Source organism: Cryptotermes secundus, unplaced genomic scaffold (genome assembly GCF_002891405.2).
Source record: "Cryptotermes secundus unplaced genomic scaffold, Csec_1.0 scaffold1266, whole genome shotgun sequence".
NCBI lineage: Eukaryota > Metazoa > Arthropoda > Insecta > Blattodea > Kalotermitidae > Cryptotermes > Cryptotermes secundus.
Genome location: NW_019741993.1, coordinates 108,423 through 126,589, shown reverse-complemented (window position 1 = coordinate 126,589; position 18,167 = coordinate 108,423). Strand labels below are relative to the sequence as shown.

At 41.5% G+C, this 18,167-nt stretch overlaps 1 protein-coding gene across 7 annotated transcripts in view; it reads left to right on the top strand.

Moving 5' to 3' along the window:
- The window catches only part of LOC111872974 (cholinephosphotransferase 1), a 76,150-nt gene that overhangs the window by 19,998 nt on the left and 37,985 nt on the right, over window positions 1-18,167 (top strand). For 4 of the 7 annotated variants that reach the window (XM_023867303.2, XM_023867306.2, XM_033754908.1 and 1 more), the window contains exons 5-7: window positions 128-262; window positions 5,416-5,547; window positions 13,377-13,535. In XM_023867303.2, coding sequence (XP_023723071.1) covers window positions 128-262; window positions 5,416-5,547; window positions 13,377-13,535 — 426 coding nt within the window. The remainder of the gene's footprint in view (window positions 1-127; window positions 263-5,415; window positions 5,548-13,376; window positions 13,536-18,167) is intronic. The other 3 variants (XM_023867308.2, XM_023867307.1, XM_023867309.1) reach the window with 3 other exon arrangements.

Below are 18,167 nucleotides of genomic sequence, written 5' to 3'. Positions count from 1 at the left end.
CTACAATGCAAGTTTGTGTGTTGCAACTTGCATGGTTTTTCTCTTACATAACCTTTCCTGCAACTTAGAGTTTTCTATCTTGAGCTTCTTTGATTTTGTTTTGTATTGTTGTTTGTTTTCTTTGCAGATTCCATTTTTAGAGTATTTTGAGCTGCGATATTTGATAGGGCTGTTCTCTTTTGTGATGGCAGTGATAGTCACATATCGCAACTCTGTAATCGTGTTTACTGGTGGGATAGGAAAAAACGGCTCCACATGTGCTGTAAGTTGTTTCAACAAGCTTGCCAACTTAACCTGGTGAAGGGCCACATCTGACACCTCACAACAGTGTTACAATTCAGACAGTACACTCAAATCAGCTGTATTAAGCTGACATTGCATGTGTTAGTCTGTTTTTTTTTTTTTTTGTGCATATTTGGACTTGAAACATCAACACATGTTCATTTATATAAGTGAATGAGTTGTTAGAAAACTTCATCCATTTCTCTTTGAATTATCCACTTGATATTTCTGTCAAAAATAACATGGAGCTGACACGAGTTCAGTCAATCAGTAACAGTTCTCATACATTAATTTGGTTGGGCCACAAACTATCCTGAGTGAGATTCTCATGGTTTTCCTCAGTCCATCGATGTAAATGCCAGGGTAATATGTCAGGCTGAGACCAGTTCCTTCCATATCCTTTTTGGATTTATTATCCGCAAATCGTCCTACCGTTCCTGCTATATAGTCTGAGATTCTGACAGTGTCTTTAAATATACCATAAATAATATACATCAGCATAAACAAATGTACATGTATTCAGCTGAGCTGCAGTTGCAAGAGAAAGAACCTCAAAATACATTCTGTTTTGCAACAAGAAATTGAACATTCAATTTTTAAAACCTATTTATATTTCTAATTTATATATGACAGTAAAACATTCAGGGAGCTGGTGAAATGGTTCTCTTACCTTCTGTTTAAGTAAGAACTGAATTTTCTCATGTTTGATGATGTTCGGTGCATCCGTGAACCTTGTGTTATGTACATAACATTTACCTCCATATCCCTTGTAACAGAAAGGGAAACGGTGCGTTGGTGGGCATGTGTAACGTCAGTAATCAAGTGTGTAGCATTCCTACTTCATATTTGGAAAGTCATGGGTTCAGTTATCAGCCTGAAGATCAGATATTCTTATTGTTTTACATGATTTTCCTCAGCTCTTCCAAGTAATGCCAGATTATTAGTTAAAATTAGGCCATAACTGCTTCTTTCCACATCGTTTTTAATTCATTCAGTAATCAGTAGTTGTACCATTTGATAGTACATAGGCTGACTTATACACAGTGTCATTAAACCATAAACAAAGTTTGTAGCACTGCTGTGAGCATTAGACTTACCATTTTGCTTCTGCTTCACCTTCCCGTTCTTGTGTTGGTGACTGCGACTGGTAAGAATGTGCATGGTATGCTTATGCTAGTGCAATCCCCATGTCCCGCTGCTCAGCAGGCATAGGAGACAGCCACAGAATGGTCACTGGTAAATTGGTCGGCAGGGTGTTTAATATTTTGTGTGTCATTGTAGTGAGGCCCAAGCCACTTCACAGTTGTCTAAATTGCATCACTTCCCCTCGTATACAGCAGAGTATGTATCTACAAGCTGCAAAAAAGTGTGAGCAACACATATTTTGTGAGATTTCATGTTCTCACAGCATTGAATATTAACACTACATTTCTGTCATGTCATTTGGCCTGGTAGAGAGGTACTGTCATTTAGAAGGATAGCTCCACATCTTCCTGCCCCATTCCTCTTGACTGTCGATACCCCTGTATTAAATTGTTTGTTCTCACATCTAAGAAGACTGTAATTCTAACATCTGTTTTATTTAATGCAGAATATTTCATGCTCTTTTTTTCTTCTTTCTATGAATCTTCTCTGTGATGTACAGGATCTCCCACTGTAAGTACTGAAAACTGGAGGGTGAGTACTATGACTTGAAAGAGTCAAAGTACTTTATACATAGGTAAGTCAATAAGTAAGTTACAAATGGATATAGAACTTAAACAAATAAGAGTACCGATTTGAAAAATGCTTTTATTTCTCAACATAATCTCCCTATACATTGAGGCACTTGTCCCATCATTTCACAAGCCCCTGAAAACCAGCAGCATAAAATTCTTTGGGCTGCTGTCGGAAGCGGGCATGTTCACATGGCATGGCCTCCCTCATAACGCATGACAGGTTGCATGCTTCCGTTGAATGGCCTTACGAAGTTTCCTGAGGATGTTACAGTAGGAGTCGACATTTACGGTTTGTCCTTGAGGCTGGAATGCAGTGAGCAGTATGCCTTCGTGATTCCAGAAGACTGTAAGCATCACTTTCCTGGAGGATGGTGTCACCTTAAACTTCTTTTTTGGCAGGTGGCGCAGAATGTTTCCACTGCATTGGCACACGCTTTGTCATGGGCTGGTAATGGTGAACCCAAGACTCATCACTTGTGACAATTCGGGCTGGCATATCGTGTCCTTCATCATGGTAGCGATTGAGATGCTGTAATGCCAGACCCATTCTTTGCATTTTATGTTGTGGGGTTGGCATGCACGGTACCCATCGTGCACAGACTGTGAAAACCCAATCTGTCATGCATTATGAGGTAGGCCATGCTGTGTGAACATGCCTGGTTCCGACAGCAGCCCAAAGAATTTTATGCTGCTCGTTTTCAGGGGCTTGTGAAATGATGGGACAAGTGCCCCAATGTACAGGGAGATTATGTTGAGAAATAAAAGCATTTTTCAAATGACTACTCATACGAGTATTTGTTTAAGTTCTATATCCATTTGTAACTTACATTGACTTACCCTTGTATAATCATGTGTTCAGAAATGCTTCTGTAACAAACTACAGCCATTCAAAGGTGTTCTGGCTACAGTAGGATTGGAACTGTGGTTACAGAAGTAACGTATGCTGGTACACTTTTGAAGAAAAATGAAGGTTATGGGAGACTATGTGAATTGGTATTTGTGTTTTATCACTGTCATCTTCCACATTCTACAATGAAACACACAGTCGTGATATTCCCTGCAACAAAACAATAGTAAAACTTCAGTTGCAAAAGCGGTTATAATGTCATTGGACAGTACACCTAAAGTTGTAACTTTTAGTCAGACGCAATATCAGTAACAAAAGAGAGTACTGTTCAAGAAATAACGCAACAGTTGACTGAAAATGTAGTTTTACATTCTGGTGGCAGGAGAAAACTATTGCTAGGGTTACAGTAGATGCTCAGAATATTGGCCATGCAGTGCCACAGAAGTTTGGCCAAGCAGTGCAGGGATTGACAGATGCACTGAAAAGTTCCAGGAATACTGTGGACCAAGGTACAGCCATTTTGAACGCACTGCAGCAGTTCCTGTGAATTTTCCACTGCTGTAGTGTACACCAAATATTTTAGATGTCTCCAGTGGAACAAATCAAGGGGGTACATGTCTGGTGAATGACTTTGCCAGGATACTGGCTTCTGCCCCCATCCATCGCCCAGTGTGAGCAGTCTCAAGGTAATTTCTGGTAGTGTAACTGAAATGTGCTTGGCCACCATCACCAATCTACAAAAAGCAACTAACACTGAAAAAACCAATACCTGACTCTACATAATTCAGTGGATAGGAGTGCTTTATGTCAGATTCTTCATACATGGTCAACTCACTATCATTATAAACATGACTACTTCATGTTTCATTGTTAAATGGAGAAAATGATATTGGTAAAGGACACGTAATCATTCACATCATCCACTCCAAACTCCAATTTCTGTCAAAGTGTCTGCAGCATACGTTACTCTGTAGCCATAGTTCTAATCTTACTGTTGCCAGAAGACTTTTAATGGCTCTAGTTTGTTAGCAAAGCATTTCCAGACCCATGTTTATGTAAACTCTTTCTTTGTTTTGGGTCCTTGTTCTCACCCTCCAATTTTTGTATACCTTTTTCTGTCGTGCTGTCTAAAAAATATGTCCTTCATTGTCCTATCTTAAAATTGAAGACAGGGCCAGGCCTCATAACTTTGTCTCCTCACGTCTTTTACAGACTCCTGTTTTTAGCAGAATTGTAAATTACAATTCCCATATGTTGCTCCAAAGGTGGTAGATTCTGTACATTGTTCGTTCACTTATCCTGAACTGTTTTTTGGACACTTCTCATATGCAGAAACAATTTTACTTCTTCCTTGAACTCCCTGTCATAAGTAATAAACTTTGCTCCATAAACACATGGGTAATGAAGTCTTCTTAGGCAATCAGTCCCTTCAGAAGGGAGTAAAACTCCAGTGTTTCAGAGATTGTTTCTGTGAAGGTCTATTGTGATGAGTAACAAGTTGCTCAATTCTAAACAACATTGAGGTGGGTGACTACTACTCTCTTGTTATTTCTACTCCAGCTGATGAGCAGAGGGCCCCATTTGATCAGAATATGGGAACTTCTGGATGGTATTTGTCAGGATGCCAGTTCCTGATTAAGGTGATAAGAAATGAAGAGTTCTGTCTTGTGGATTATAATGCCAGGTAGTCTGTTTAAAGTCATTTGACATATTGGAGGAAAATGTCATCTCCATCTATAAGGCTGAAGAGTAAGCCAAACAAGGAACCAGTGTGAAAGCAGGTAGCAAGCACAGCCACTGCTTTCAGACTGTTTTTTTTTTTTGGCTTAGTCTTTGATCCTGAAGATGGAGGTGCATCTGAAATGGTTGACTTTAAGCGGACTACCTGGCATTATACTGACAACCTTACCACCATCTTTGAGCCAATTGTCTAGATAATGTGGGACCCTCAAGTCTTACAACCCTATGGGCCTTCACAGTCTGTTACAGGCATAGCTTTACTTTTTTTACTTTACTTTTACATGGCAGTATATCGCAGAAGATAGAATTCTTCATAACCACTGCTATGAGAACCTCAGGTCTTACAGATAAGAAACAGTCTTTGAATCTGAGGCATAACATTTTCAGTCCATATTGATGTTGAACTGTTTGAGAAGACTCATTGCTTTACAACTCCAGTTCAGAACATAATGTGCATCTTGTATTACATACTTTATAACAGAACACAGTGTTGTCTTTGGTTGTCTGGGGTTTGGACACTGAAGTAATGATTCTGGATGTGATATTTCACAAGTTTGAATACCAACATAATGGGCTTTGTGTATGGTGCCCAAAGTTATTTCTCCCAAATAATGGGTTCTGGGTGTGGTACGTCTGGTGACTGGATACCCAGGTAACAGGATGTGGTATGTTTTATGTTAGGACCCCCAAATAATGGGTTCTGGATATGGCATACCCTGTTTGGCCACTTTCCCATGTTAATGAAACTTCACGCCAGGAATCCCCATTGTGATTGTCGAGTCTTAATGGTGTGTGTGTCTGGGTTATTCCCTGTGCTGCCGCTCTCAGCTGCCATGGTTGGATGTGGAACTAAAGCTAGTTCCAATATATATAGCTGTTCTGGTGGCAGCCCTGCTGGCCCAGTCCAAAGTCGCCATCATCATAACTGGTGGTGTTGGCAAGAATGGGTCAACTGTTGCCGTAAGTGAAGTCACTGTTTATGTACATGTTTGAAAATGGTTTCCTTATAATGTCAGAGCTACTATTATCAGCTGTGAGATTCTGTTTGCCTGTTTTTTAACAGACATATCCAAAGTATCTCTGAAGTTCTATTTTCTTTGGAAAACACAAATAAGATATGTAGAAACCGTCATGCATATCCGTCACTTAGTTCCATTACTGATAGTGACAGTATCATTTGTTACAAAAACAGAAACTCTAAGACTGCTTCAACCGTAACTGTCAGATTTGCTAATAATGAGGAGTCTGTAGTCATGAAGTGGAGAAGCTAGAATGTGACATTATAAGGGAATATTACAGGTTGCTCCTTGGCCAGTGTACTGGAATTGCTCCTCTTAATATAATTTATTACTTATAGTTAATTACAATGAAATTTCATGGCACCTGAATAGATTTCAACTTAAGACAGGTACTTGCTAGATAAACATAGTACAGTAGATCCATTTGGGGCCGCAGTACCAAGGACTCTTTCTCACCACATTTCTTCTATATTTCTAGAATACTGGACGATGGGGGGGGGGGAAGATTGGGGAACCTTGGTTCCCAGGATTAACGTTGAAAATGTTGGTCAGTTTCATCTAATTCATCAGTTTCTTCAGGCACTTTATTGACATTTAAAAATGTTGGATAATGCTGTAGTGTTTGTACAAGGGGATCTGCATCAATTGCTCCAACCATCAGTTGCTAGGCAGGGTTTCAATAAACATCGCCTGAAAGCCGGAATAGCAATGAACACGCAGAAGTTCGTTTGCTAGGCAATGGTTCACTAAACCTGATTCTCATATCAACAAAGATTCAGCAAAGGCTTCCGTGGATACGAGGAATCATGAGATCACCAGTTGTTTCTCTACAACAGATACAGGAAACCAATAGCTTGTGTTCGATCCTCCTGAACTTATAATAGAGAGTTCATTTGTGAATGCAATTCATTCCTTCATAATAGAATTCAGAAAGCAGTTCAGTAGTTGAATATTCAGCTGTGTAGTGTTAACCAAGTGAGATTCGTTATCAAGAAACGATTAGCAAGCAGAAATTGAAGACTTTATTTTGTGTGCTATAGTTACAGTATTCTATAGAGTGTTACAATTCAGCAGATAAGTTTTTATGTGTTTCTTTCTATTCACACTATCATTCAACATTTAACTTTGTTCATCTTGGTACATTATTACAATTATATTCTTCTAACCACTTCTTTTCCCATTAATCATATGTGCAGCAGGACTATTACCAGTGGACACCTTATGGATGCGTGATGTCATACTCTGGCAGCTTGCCTATAGTATTGCATCATCCACCAAACAGTGGAATTGAATTAGCTCTATTTGATTCAAACAAGTGGTCTTAATTCATAAACTATAAGGGATGGACCAAAATGGGTTGCATTTTTGAGATGCTTGCATTTATTAACATATTTCACTCACAGTATGTCCAGATCCATATACGTGTTTCGCTGAGCACATATTCAAGGTAATGAAGTCAGCAATAGAACGGCGGTTACTTAGTAGCGAAGGTATAATTAATTACAAATTGTTACATTTTCTGTTACTTGCAGCTTCATTCTATTTGCAGCCTCATATAATGTTTTCAACATAAGACCAAAAAGCCAATAATTCTGAGTTCTGCTGTATTGTCACATGTATCAGTGACTTGTAGATGGGTTTTGGATTAATTATAACACTCTAAGGATTACTGTAATTATAACACGTACAAAACGTCTTCACTGTCTGCTTACATTAGTCGTTGCTGGGTAACAGAACTCAACAATAACTATGCCTTTACAATGCATTCACTGTCCATTTCCTGGCAACGGATTTATAACACAGGAACTGTAACAGTTTCACTGAATTACACACTCCAAATATTACACATAAAATCTTCTCCTCACAGCCGCACTCTTGCAACTATCTCTTTTCTTCACAGCCTCCTGTACAGAACTGAGCTCTCAACAGAACTCTGATCTTATATCCTCTCGGCTTGGACCGCTCACAGAAAACATAGCGCTATACTGTTGTGTGGCACAGGCCACATCAAGTCAAAGTCAAAGTCACATTGCGACTGACAGTCAGTCAGTCTGTCTGTCTTGGTGTTGAGCCCCGACTGGGGCTCATGACCAGATTTTTTTTTCTTTATATGAAAGTTACTGTCCTGTTTATTTGGGGCGCCCTCTCTGATGAGAGGTCGGGTCTGTCATTTGTCAGTCATAGTCTGTGTTAGTAAGTCCATTGTCAGTATTTACATATATTTACAATCTAAACTTAATTCCTATTTCTGTGTACAATATATACAAGGCCTCTGTCAATCCAGGCTTGGTACAGCAGATTATGCCCTATTTCTAGTAGTATTCGCTACCACAGTAGCCTAGTCACTTGAACGGTAGTATGACTGACCTCCGCCAAGTTTAAGCCTCTTATACTTTCTGTGTCTGGCTTTGCCTTGTCCGATGTTGCAAACATTCTCATTTTCATGATTTTGTATGACTTCTGCTTGTTTCCTGCATAATTTTGTTATATAGTCATATATGTACGGGATTTTAAATGCCATGTGCAAGTCGCGGACCGTTGTGCACCTTGGAAAATTGCCAGTGGTGCGGAGAACCTTGTTTTGCAGGCGCTGCAATTTCACTAGATGAGTGTCTGCCGTGAATTCCCAGGTGGGACTAGCGTAAGTCATTACGGAACAGGCCACATAGAGAACACATCTCTGTATTATTGCATGGTGTGGACCACATAGAAAGCACAGCTCTAAACTGTTGTGTGTTGATATGTGTTTACTGAGCCATTGCCTAGAAACGGGTTGCATGACCCAGTTGTTCTATTGTTGCTTGTGTGTACTCCATAGCAATGGCTGTTTCTGTGGCTCAGCAGTTCTCACATGGAGTAAATATGCCACAATGTATTAAGCAATGCTGTGCAGTGTGAGATTTGAGGGTTTCACAGTTGTGAAGATTCATGTTACAGTCTTCTGGGTTTTATCACTATTGTTGTTGACTGGCAGATGAGTACCAGTGTTTCTGAGGCATTGTGTTTCTCTCTAACATAGTTACATATATATGAGACATGAGCCCAGTGTCACAACACAGAAGACCACATTGTGAAGTCCTATACAGTTTCTCCCCCATATATTTATGATCCAGATCACAAAGGAAGCTGCAAGTAAAGCCAGTAGAGTGACTAGGCGGACTGTGGCTGAGTGACTTGGGAAGCAGTATTCAGTTCCTGGATCTTATCAGATGCCCATCCAGCCTCTTTTCCAGTGAGTACCAGGGGATATTTCCCTGGGGGATAAATCAGCCAGGACATGAAGCTGACCACTTGCCTCCATCTAGGAATTAGATTAAGAATTTGTGGAGCTGTATGTCCACTCCCCTATACATCNAACCGGTTAATCCGCCCCCGGATAATCGAGAGTTGACTGTATGATGCTCATTGAAGCAGTGGGACTTATTTTCTTTCATCTTTTCACATGCCTCATCCATTTATGGTCCTAATCATAAGTTAGTATTTCTCTGGCTACATACCTTTGCCGTAGCATTGGGCAGAGGGTCTTTTCAGCCTCCCCCCCCTCTTCTGCCCCAACCTCTGACACTGATGCTCATGCTTATATGTAATCCAAGGAACACAGTGCAGAAAAAAAACTGTGTTCATTGTAGCATTGTATAGTAGGTTACCATTTTCTTTCAAGCTATTCTTTTGTCTTTCTGTTTCTGCTTTAAAATCTATTTATTAGAGACAGCCTCAAGACCAGAATTGTTACATTTAATGCAGGTTGTCAGAGAAAATATGGGTGTACACAAGGTCAAGGGGCATCGTGTAAATTACAGAGTCAGAGTTACATAAAGGTGGCACTGCTTGATGTGAGTGCTTGTTTCAAGAAGACTCCGGCACTCACTGTTGTGTTGTTTGTTGGTTATGCATGTTTGGTGCATGCTTGCAACATATACATGCAAGTTAGTATGTGCTTAAAAGATACAGAATTTGAATAAACAAGCATTCTTAACAATACTGATTTTGGAATGTAAAACTTCTGAGAAAGAACCTTCTGTGCATATGCGGCTTTTTTGCCTGCAAAAACACACTTAAGTCAGAAATACCTAACCATAGTAACATGAAAAGTTATGGGAAGACAGCCACATTTATGTTAAGACAATAAACTTTGTAGAATAACAAAATACACCGTGTTGGTGCTGCTATCTAGAGGTAAGTCTTCAGCTTTTTTGTTGATAAAGGTATAAGCTGCAGTAACAACTTGAACATACTTTCCACTATGGTCTGTTGTTGCCATCTTCTGCCTATGTTTCTGTCAAAGTTATAATTCTCTGGACTTTTATCTGGGAGGTGCTCACTTTGAATCTCAGCTGGGACACTGTATTTACTGACTGCCGTTTTTCATGGTTTCCATCAGTCCCTCTATGATAGCACCTTGATCAGACCATGAGTGCTCCCTTCAAAATACTTTGCTGTTCATCATCCTACCATTTGCCACTGTGTAGTCTAGCTGCAGTGTTGTAAAATAAACAGCACACAACACACCTGACTACTGACATACATGATAACAGAATAACAAGCATAAGCCTTTTATATGTAAAGATAATGAGGAGCAGATGATGAAATATTGACTGCAAACGATATTTGAAGTCACACTGTATGTTGAATACCATCTCTAGTATCTGACAAAATGGTGAACAAGTTATTGCATGTATGTGCAGGTACTGCAGCTGCTGACTGGTAAGTGACTTAACAGCTTACATCCTACAGCATTCTTACCATCTGTGCTATACAGGGTTGAAATACTGGTGTCCTTAGTAGTGGTGGTGGTGGTGGTGGTGGTGGTGGTGGTAGTAGTAGTAGTAGTAGTAGTAGTAGTAGTAGTAGTAGTAGTAGTAGTAGTAGTAGTAGTAGTAAGTAGTTTTTCACACACAGCATAGGTAAGTGTTATAATCACAGAAAATAACAAAAATAGATATTTTGATGGAAGTGCAAGTTTTGGGGTCCTAAATATGTATATTTTCCATTTTAATTTACTGTACCTATAACTGTATTTGTTCAAATAGAGTGGGGCTCACTGCAGAGTATGTTTTATTTGAAAAAGTCAATTAAGATTATGGTGTATTGTGCAGGTTATTTATTTGTTAAAGAGTGTGGTCTGCACTGCAGCCTCATTCAGTTTGGGAAATCACTTTGACTTGAAGCACGAGGCAATGTCAGACACGAGTCTCAGAGCTTGCTGCCATGAAAACGCAAAAATTTATAAGTAATATTAACTTGTTACATATTCATAGGGAAGGTACCAGGGCAAAAGCAAGTTTTCATGGGACACATGGTAGCATGGTTGTGGCAGGGTGGTGCCATAGCTCAAGTGGTTAGCCACTGGCTTCCCACTGCGGCGGCCCGAGTTCGATCCCGGGTCTGGTCAAGTTGGATTTGTGGTGGACAAAGTGGCGCTGGGTTGGGTTTTCTCTGAGTACTTCGGTTTCCCCTGCCAATCTTCATTCCACCAAATTCTCCATCATCATAATGACCCGGGCAGGCCACAATTGTTGACACCAGTTCAGAAACAGCAATGGATGGATGTGACAAAGAAACTTTTGCAGTTGTGTCAAGATGAAAAGGTGGAATTTTTGACCGCCTGATCACGATGGGTGAATGTTGGGTCTGTCATTATGACCCTGAAACGAAGGAAGTGAGCAAGCAGTGGAAACATGCAGACTCGCCGCCACCAAAGAAGGCCAAATCCCAGCCATCGTCAGGAAAGGTGATGTTGAGTGTGTTCTGGGATCGGCAGGGTGTCATCATGACTGACTATGCGTAAAAGGCCATCGCCATCACTGGCGAATACTACTGGAACCTTCTGAGAAAATTACAGGAGGAACTGAAGAAAAACGCAGAATGCTGCAGAAAGGTGTGCGACTTCTTCATTACAACACACCGGCCCATGCTGCTCGTGCTACAACGACACTTGCTGCCAATTTGGGATATGAAATTATCCCCCATCCACCATATTCACCAGACCTGGCACTGAGTGACTTCTTCCTCTTTCCGTGACTAAAGAAGCTACTTTGTGGTAAGCGATTCCAAGACGATGATGACATTTCTGCAGTGGAGGACTTCCTGAACAGTCAAAACGAGACCTTCTATGATCAAGGTATCCAGCAGCTAATGCATCATTGGGGAAAATGTGTGACCTTGCAGGGGCCATATGTAGAGAAGGGCTAACTCACATACAATTTCTTGCATCTGTGTTTCTGTTTCTTCTGGGTGATAATTAAAATTTTATGACTTCCCCACGTATTAGCTATACAAGGGTGATACCTGGACTTATTTTTAAGCAAAAGGAACATATTGCCAAAATCAGCAAACTCTCACACATTTCAAGATATTCTTCATGTACAGTAACACGTTTTTATCCATTGTCCTGGCAACTTACTGCTGCCAGTAGAATGAAAGATTCTGTCCTATGTGCACGTTGATTGATCAAAACACATGAAAATCACAGGGGGCTAAGTTGGCCCATTGCCAATATTGCCTTCATCAGATTTTCTGTATGTGGATGAGCATTGTCATGCAGTAAGATGGTCTTTTTTGACAGTTTCTGAGGTCTCTTCTTCTGAATTGCTTGGTGCACATCATTGCGAAACAGGTTACTGTAATACTGGCATAGATTGTTAGATCATGTGGAAGAAAGTCAACATGAATCCTTCCTTCCAAATCCCAAAACACTTGCCATGAACTTGCCACCTGACAGCTGTGACTTGAATCATATATGGCCTTCAGGAAATTTGCTGTACTGATCATAGACACTTGCACATGACAGGGTCTCTTCTCCATACTGTATCTTTAACATACAAAGAATTTCTGCTTGTTTAAACTTTCCCTTTTGCTAGGAATTTAATGTTTTGGTGCTGTTCTACACTATCAGGGTGAAAGTCTGATGCCATCTTGTAAGAGATCTGTTGTGCAGAAGTGTGGTGCATTACCACTTGCCAGGTAATGAGTGCAGTTTTGCTACCAGCTGTCCATGAAAAAGTTTCGTTTTCCTGGTGCCCACATTTCAGGGGAAAAAAATTAAGTCCAGGTTAACTTTGTACCTCCCATGTATCAGCATATTAAGGAGTTCTGGTGGTCTTGCTCTATGACTTGATGATTGGTCAGAGGGTTTCTGAGTGCTGTCCAGCCAGATGTATATGAATTTTTCTGCTCACAGATTGCAGCCTTCACTTCTGCCAAAGATAAAACTTTGTAAATGTAAAGATTATGAAGCCCCCTTGTTTTTAGGGGCCCATGTAGGTCCCCTCTGCCACCCCTCATTCTCACCCTATCGTTGGGGGTAACTGAATCTGCCCTATATAGGCCCCCACCTCAGAAATCAACCCTGCACCCTTTCATAGGTGGCCAGAGACCAGAGAAGTCAACACTGATTATGTCGGAGGCACTAGACAAACAGCGACGAACTTGTATTGCACTTTATATGATGTACATTGAAAAATGTTCCACCCTTAAGTTGTAACCACAGTAAAATAAATGTTTACATATATGTGCATTTATTATGTTGTTTTCAAGACAGTGACCATCACAATGTCATGTGCACTTCACGGATGCACTTACTGTGATATTCAGTACTGTTTCCCAATCTTGTTTCTAGAACAGTAAGCATTGCCTGTTACCACTTTCATCACAACACAATGAAGTCTGTGTTGAAAACTCTTGTGTACATTAAATGTGAATTGTGTTAAGGTGGCAACAATGTTAAGTGGCTGATGAGAGGGATATGATATTCATTGTATTGTTATGCAGGGCACAAGTGTTCTGTCGCCTGTGATTCCATTCAGCTTGGTCATTGTCCCAGCATTCATCATCTATAGAAAGAGTGTTGAACATGTGTACGAGAACCATCCTGCCCTCTACATACTGGCATTTGGTATGGCAGCTGCCAAGGTTACCAACAGACTTGTGGTAAGTCAGCATATATGAAATCTGAGGTTCTCATAGTGCTGAATATTAAGGTTATGGTCTCATATGATATGATTCCATTTAATGCACACATTTCAAGTGAACTTGCTCCTGGCATTCCTCCAGAATGTTTGTTCCCATCTGCCAACTGTGTGGTGTCATGTCACAGAAGACCATAATCATAAGGCTGGTGTATAAGACTGCATTCAGTTCCTTTTCCTTGTTTGAAAAACAGTAGAGACCAGTTCAGTTTTTTAACCATATCTGCAGTTAAGGACCAGTGGACATGCACATCATGGCAGTAGAAAGCTAGGCATAGGAGACTGTGGGCATGCCCATCACTGAGGTAGAAAGCGAGACTTGGCAGTACTGTGGGCATGTATACCACAATGTTCCAGTGCTAGGGCTGTGGAACTGTGGCTATACATGCCACAGTGTTCCAGTGCTAGGTCTGTGGAACTGTGGGCATACACACTTCAATGAAAGAAGGAGCAGTGTATGCTAAACATGGACAACAAATGGCTCACTTTATGGTCCGTGATTTAGTTGCATGTTTCATACTGCCAAATGGACAGGGTGCCTAAACACAAACCTTTTAGCTCGTCCTTTCTAGCTCAGTCACTTCTCATCAGACATGGTAGGCAAGGAACTCAAATTATTGCATATCTAAAGAAAAGAAATACATAGTAACAGAAACACATTTAATATAGAGAACAGTTTAAAAGAATTTTACACGTTTGAAGAATATGGCAGTAAAGAATATAAACATAGCACAGGAAAACAAAAGTAGTCTCACACTATCGTTCTGCTAAGAGTAGCACTTAGCTGCTCTCCTAAGAAGCCCTTAGCAGAACTACAAACATACATAATCAAAGAATGTCGCGTATAGCAGTTAAATTCGTGTTGCATCATAGCCAACATAGAAAGCAATTCAGAATTTACACAGACACACAACTCACGAATGCAATGCAAATTGTGGCCCACTAGTTCTCAAAAAAATCCTGTTTATCAAGATTAACATTTGTGAGATGCACATGGTGTACTTGCCAAATAAATGTTCTTGTAGAACACAAATCATGTACCATTTTTCACCCTATGAGAGCACATTACCCAGTACTCAGCAGCCATGTACTGTGAGGACCTCTTGCCTCAACAGCCCAAGGGGGCATCATCCAAACATAATTTTCAGCTTTACATAATGCACTCAGCAAGACTGAAACTGAATTTAGAATATACCTTCACCGGTTGATCAGATTTTCAGATAGGAAACAGGGAATCATGACATGTGTAGGCATGCAAAAGGAAAGGGAAATGAAATGAGAACCATCACAGAGAATGGATAACTAAGACAAAATCAGGTGAACACAAAGAAATAAATAGGCTGACAGCAGCACTGAATGGCTTAACAGCAATGTGTTGCTATGAGTGTAACACTGTGCCGTGCACCCCACAACAGTGCACTGTCAGGTCTGCAAGTCTGAGGGAATGTTTGTCACAATAGTGCTGTGCATAAAGTTAAACCACTATGCCATGAAGACATATGGGGGAATTGACGTATAGATTTATGTATTCTTGACCTCGGCACTAGTTGTAACTCAGTGGTCAGCTACATGCCTCAGCTGCTCTACCCCCCATACCAATTGGATAGGAGGCTGAATGGGCCCCAGAACCAGCCTTAATGATGTGGAGAGGAGGAACATCTTGCCCTTACAGGGACTTGACAACCCCTCAGCCAGCCAACCCGTAGCCAGTTGCTATACTGATTGCACAATCCTGGCCCCCTATTCCTTCTATGTACATAATACAGAATTATTAAATAACACAATACATATATTTAATTATGTTTGTATACTTAATATTGAGTGGCAGAGAGTGGCTACGTCTACTTTTCCCTCAGCAAGTTGTTGACATAAAATTGCCATAGCAGCCTTGCTGAATGAATCATATGTTGTGTGTATATGTCATGTGTGTTTGTATGTGTGTTGTGTTTTCATTCTGTAGTGCTGGGAAAGGTGTCCTCCTAAATACCTTCTTCCACAGCCCCTTTTACTTTATCAGACCTGGTTTCCTCCTAGGGAGGTCCCTGATCTGGTAAGGTCAGGTTGATGAGAGGAGGATTGTCTCCTCATCAGATACTCTCTTTTGGTCAACTGAGGGAGTGGGTACATCATCCCCTTCCCTCTCAGAGGCTGATTCTAAGGGTATTGAACTGGGCACAGCAACTTCTTTATGCCGCTACGCCTCAGGATCCTGCAGGACCGTAACAGTTCCCTGTGAGAATCCTGTGTATACCCTATATCCGGTTCCCTTGATAACATACAAGGAATCCCGGTCTATAAGGAGGATCAGTCTCTGCCCTTTTGGTTCAGATTTCATATCCAGTATCCTCCAACTCTCAGTATGGAGCCCTGGATTAAGATTCCTGATCCATTTCAGCAGCTCTGCAGGATTTTGGGCAACTTCGTTCTTCATCCTTGAAAGCCACCTTCACAGGTTTGGGTAGGTTCTTGGCATCAGTAATCTTCACCCTAGCCCCTGATTTTAATCTGTGATTATCTATGGTTCTGACGAGCCACTGTCCAGATTGTTGGTAGGCACATGTATGTATTAATGCACATCCCTCCAGTCTGTATGATTTCAGGCGTGGTAGTTCTCCCAAAGGAGTCCTATGTAACGCCTGTCCAAGTTCCTCCAGAATCGAGTCCTGGTCTCCCTCTGTTAGCTTCTCCTCAGGATACATTTCCTTGAAGATAGCTACCTTTATATTGGACAGAGCCTCCTTGTAAGTCCCTGGGCCTTTTTGGAGCTCTGGCCATTTCTGTAAGAGTACTGCCCTATGCCCTTGGCCTCTTAAAGATCCCAGTGGGGGGTTTCTCCCTGCTTTGACGAGTCTGCACTTCCTGGTTCCTGACTGCCCCTAGTTCCTGCTTTGCATGCCCCAGCTCTTGCCTTTTTAATTTCTGTCTAGCGCATCCAGACAAGGCCTTCTTCGCTAGACGGGGTCCACCTACTCCAGAGACTAGGTGTCCCAGTCCTTCTCCTGCTGCAGGTGTGCTAGAAGTACTAGCCCCTTGCAGTGGTATGTCAGTACTACTGATTCCCAAGAGAGGAGTTTTTGGTTTTACGTCAGGTAGATTTCTAACCACTGGTTCATCGCTGCCTTTGGTCGAAAGTTCAACATCAGGGTCACTGGTTGCAACTGGGTCCCTTAGTGGTTCACCAGAGCTTCCAGCCCCCCTGCTGAATCATTTCACATAGGGATCCCCTTGGAGGGGGGGTCCCTCTTCAGTTTAAGGTCCTTATGACTGGTTTTTTGTTTGGTTCCTTTCTTTTTGGTCCCAGGAGCCATGGGTATTTAAAAGGTTGGTACCCGCAGTGTCCATAAGGGTGGAAGGCATAAGTACAACGGGGTGCTGCCTGGTGCCCCAAGGGGATCATTCAAGACACTGGCTAATCACCACCCCAGTGCCATGCAGCCCTCAGCACGATGCTTCACACTTTGGCTTAGGTGGCCTGGTTCTGTTGTGAATGAAACCCTCACAAGCCTCCAGGACCAAGAATGCCTGTTTGGGGGGAGAGGTGTATCCCAGATGATTAATGGGAGTGTGACACCAGTTAGTCATGAGGTTGTGACTAGGGCAACCTGCATGAGAGAGTCGCCTCTGGGGGTGGCCTATGAGCTCCCCCATTCCAACCCCTCCAAATGGGTTGGTCAAACCGTTTTAGAGTGTTGAGCCCTAAGGCTTGCAGCACCTTATCGGTACTCTAGGGAGGCAACTCAAATAGCTGAAGCTACCGCCATGGGAGTGCTCTCCTGCATTCGTCCCGGGTACACCATAGTGATCCACAAGAGTCATTATGCCGCCGTGTAGGAGGCTCCGGTCATAAAGCCATTGCCCTTTATGGGAACTTAGCTGCCAGCCCAGGTAGGTCATACTGATCCAGACCCCAAGACTGTTGTTGCCAAGCGGGACCATGAGGAGGTGTCCCAATGCATCCTTGGTCCATGATGCATCCCCACCAAAGACAGCCGTGGTTCGGCCAACCTCAGTGAGGATGGTGTCATTACAACCTGCAACATGTGACCTAAGAAAGTCACAGTTACCCTGCTATAACCAGGCAAAATTTGATGTCTGCTTGGGAGCTTTTGGTATGGATGATATGGATCTTAGATTGTTCATAAATATAGTGAAACACTATTCGTTGTTTATTTATCATGCCCAAAATAAACGGCTCATTGACTTTATTTAATAACACTTCTACAACTGCATGTATTATGTGGGTCAAGGTGGCAAAATGAATGAGATTGATGAATTGGAAAAATTTGGAATAAAGTGATCATGCAGCATTTTCCTGTATTTCCTTGGGGGGGGGGTATGTGAAGATGACAGAAAACTTAAAATGCAATAAATTGGGAAAAACTGGAGTTTTGTTTTTCTAATTTCCACACTACGTTCGGAAATGTATGAGGGTTGGAACTTTAATAGTGGCAACACTGTTGTAGAGATGCCATGCAACAGAACCAAATAATGTCGCTTATACCACACGTTAGTTACATACCTACCTTACCTGGGAGCAAATGGACTCTCCCTTCCCACATCACGTGCATGCACAGTGATGAGAAGAACATAGCCT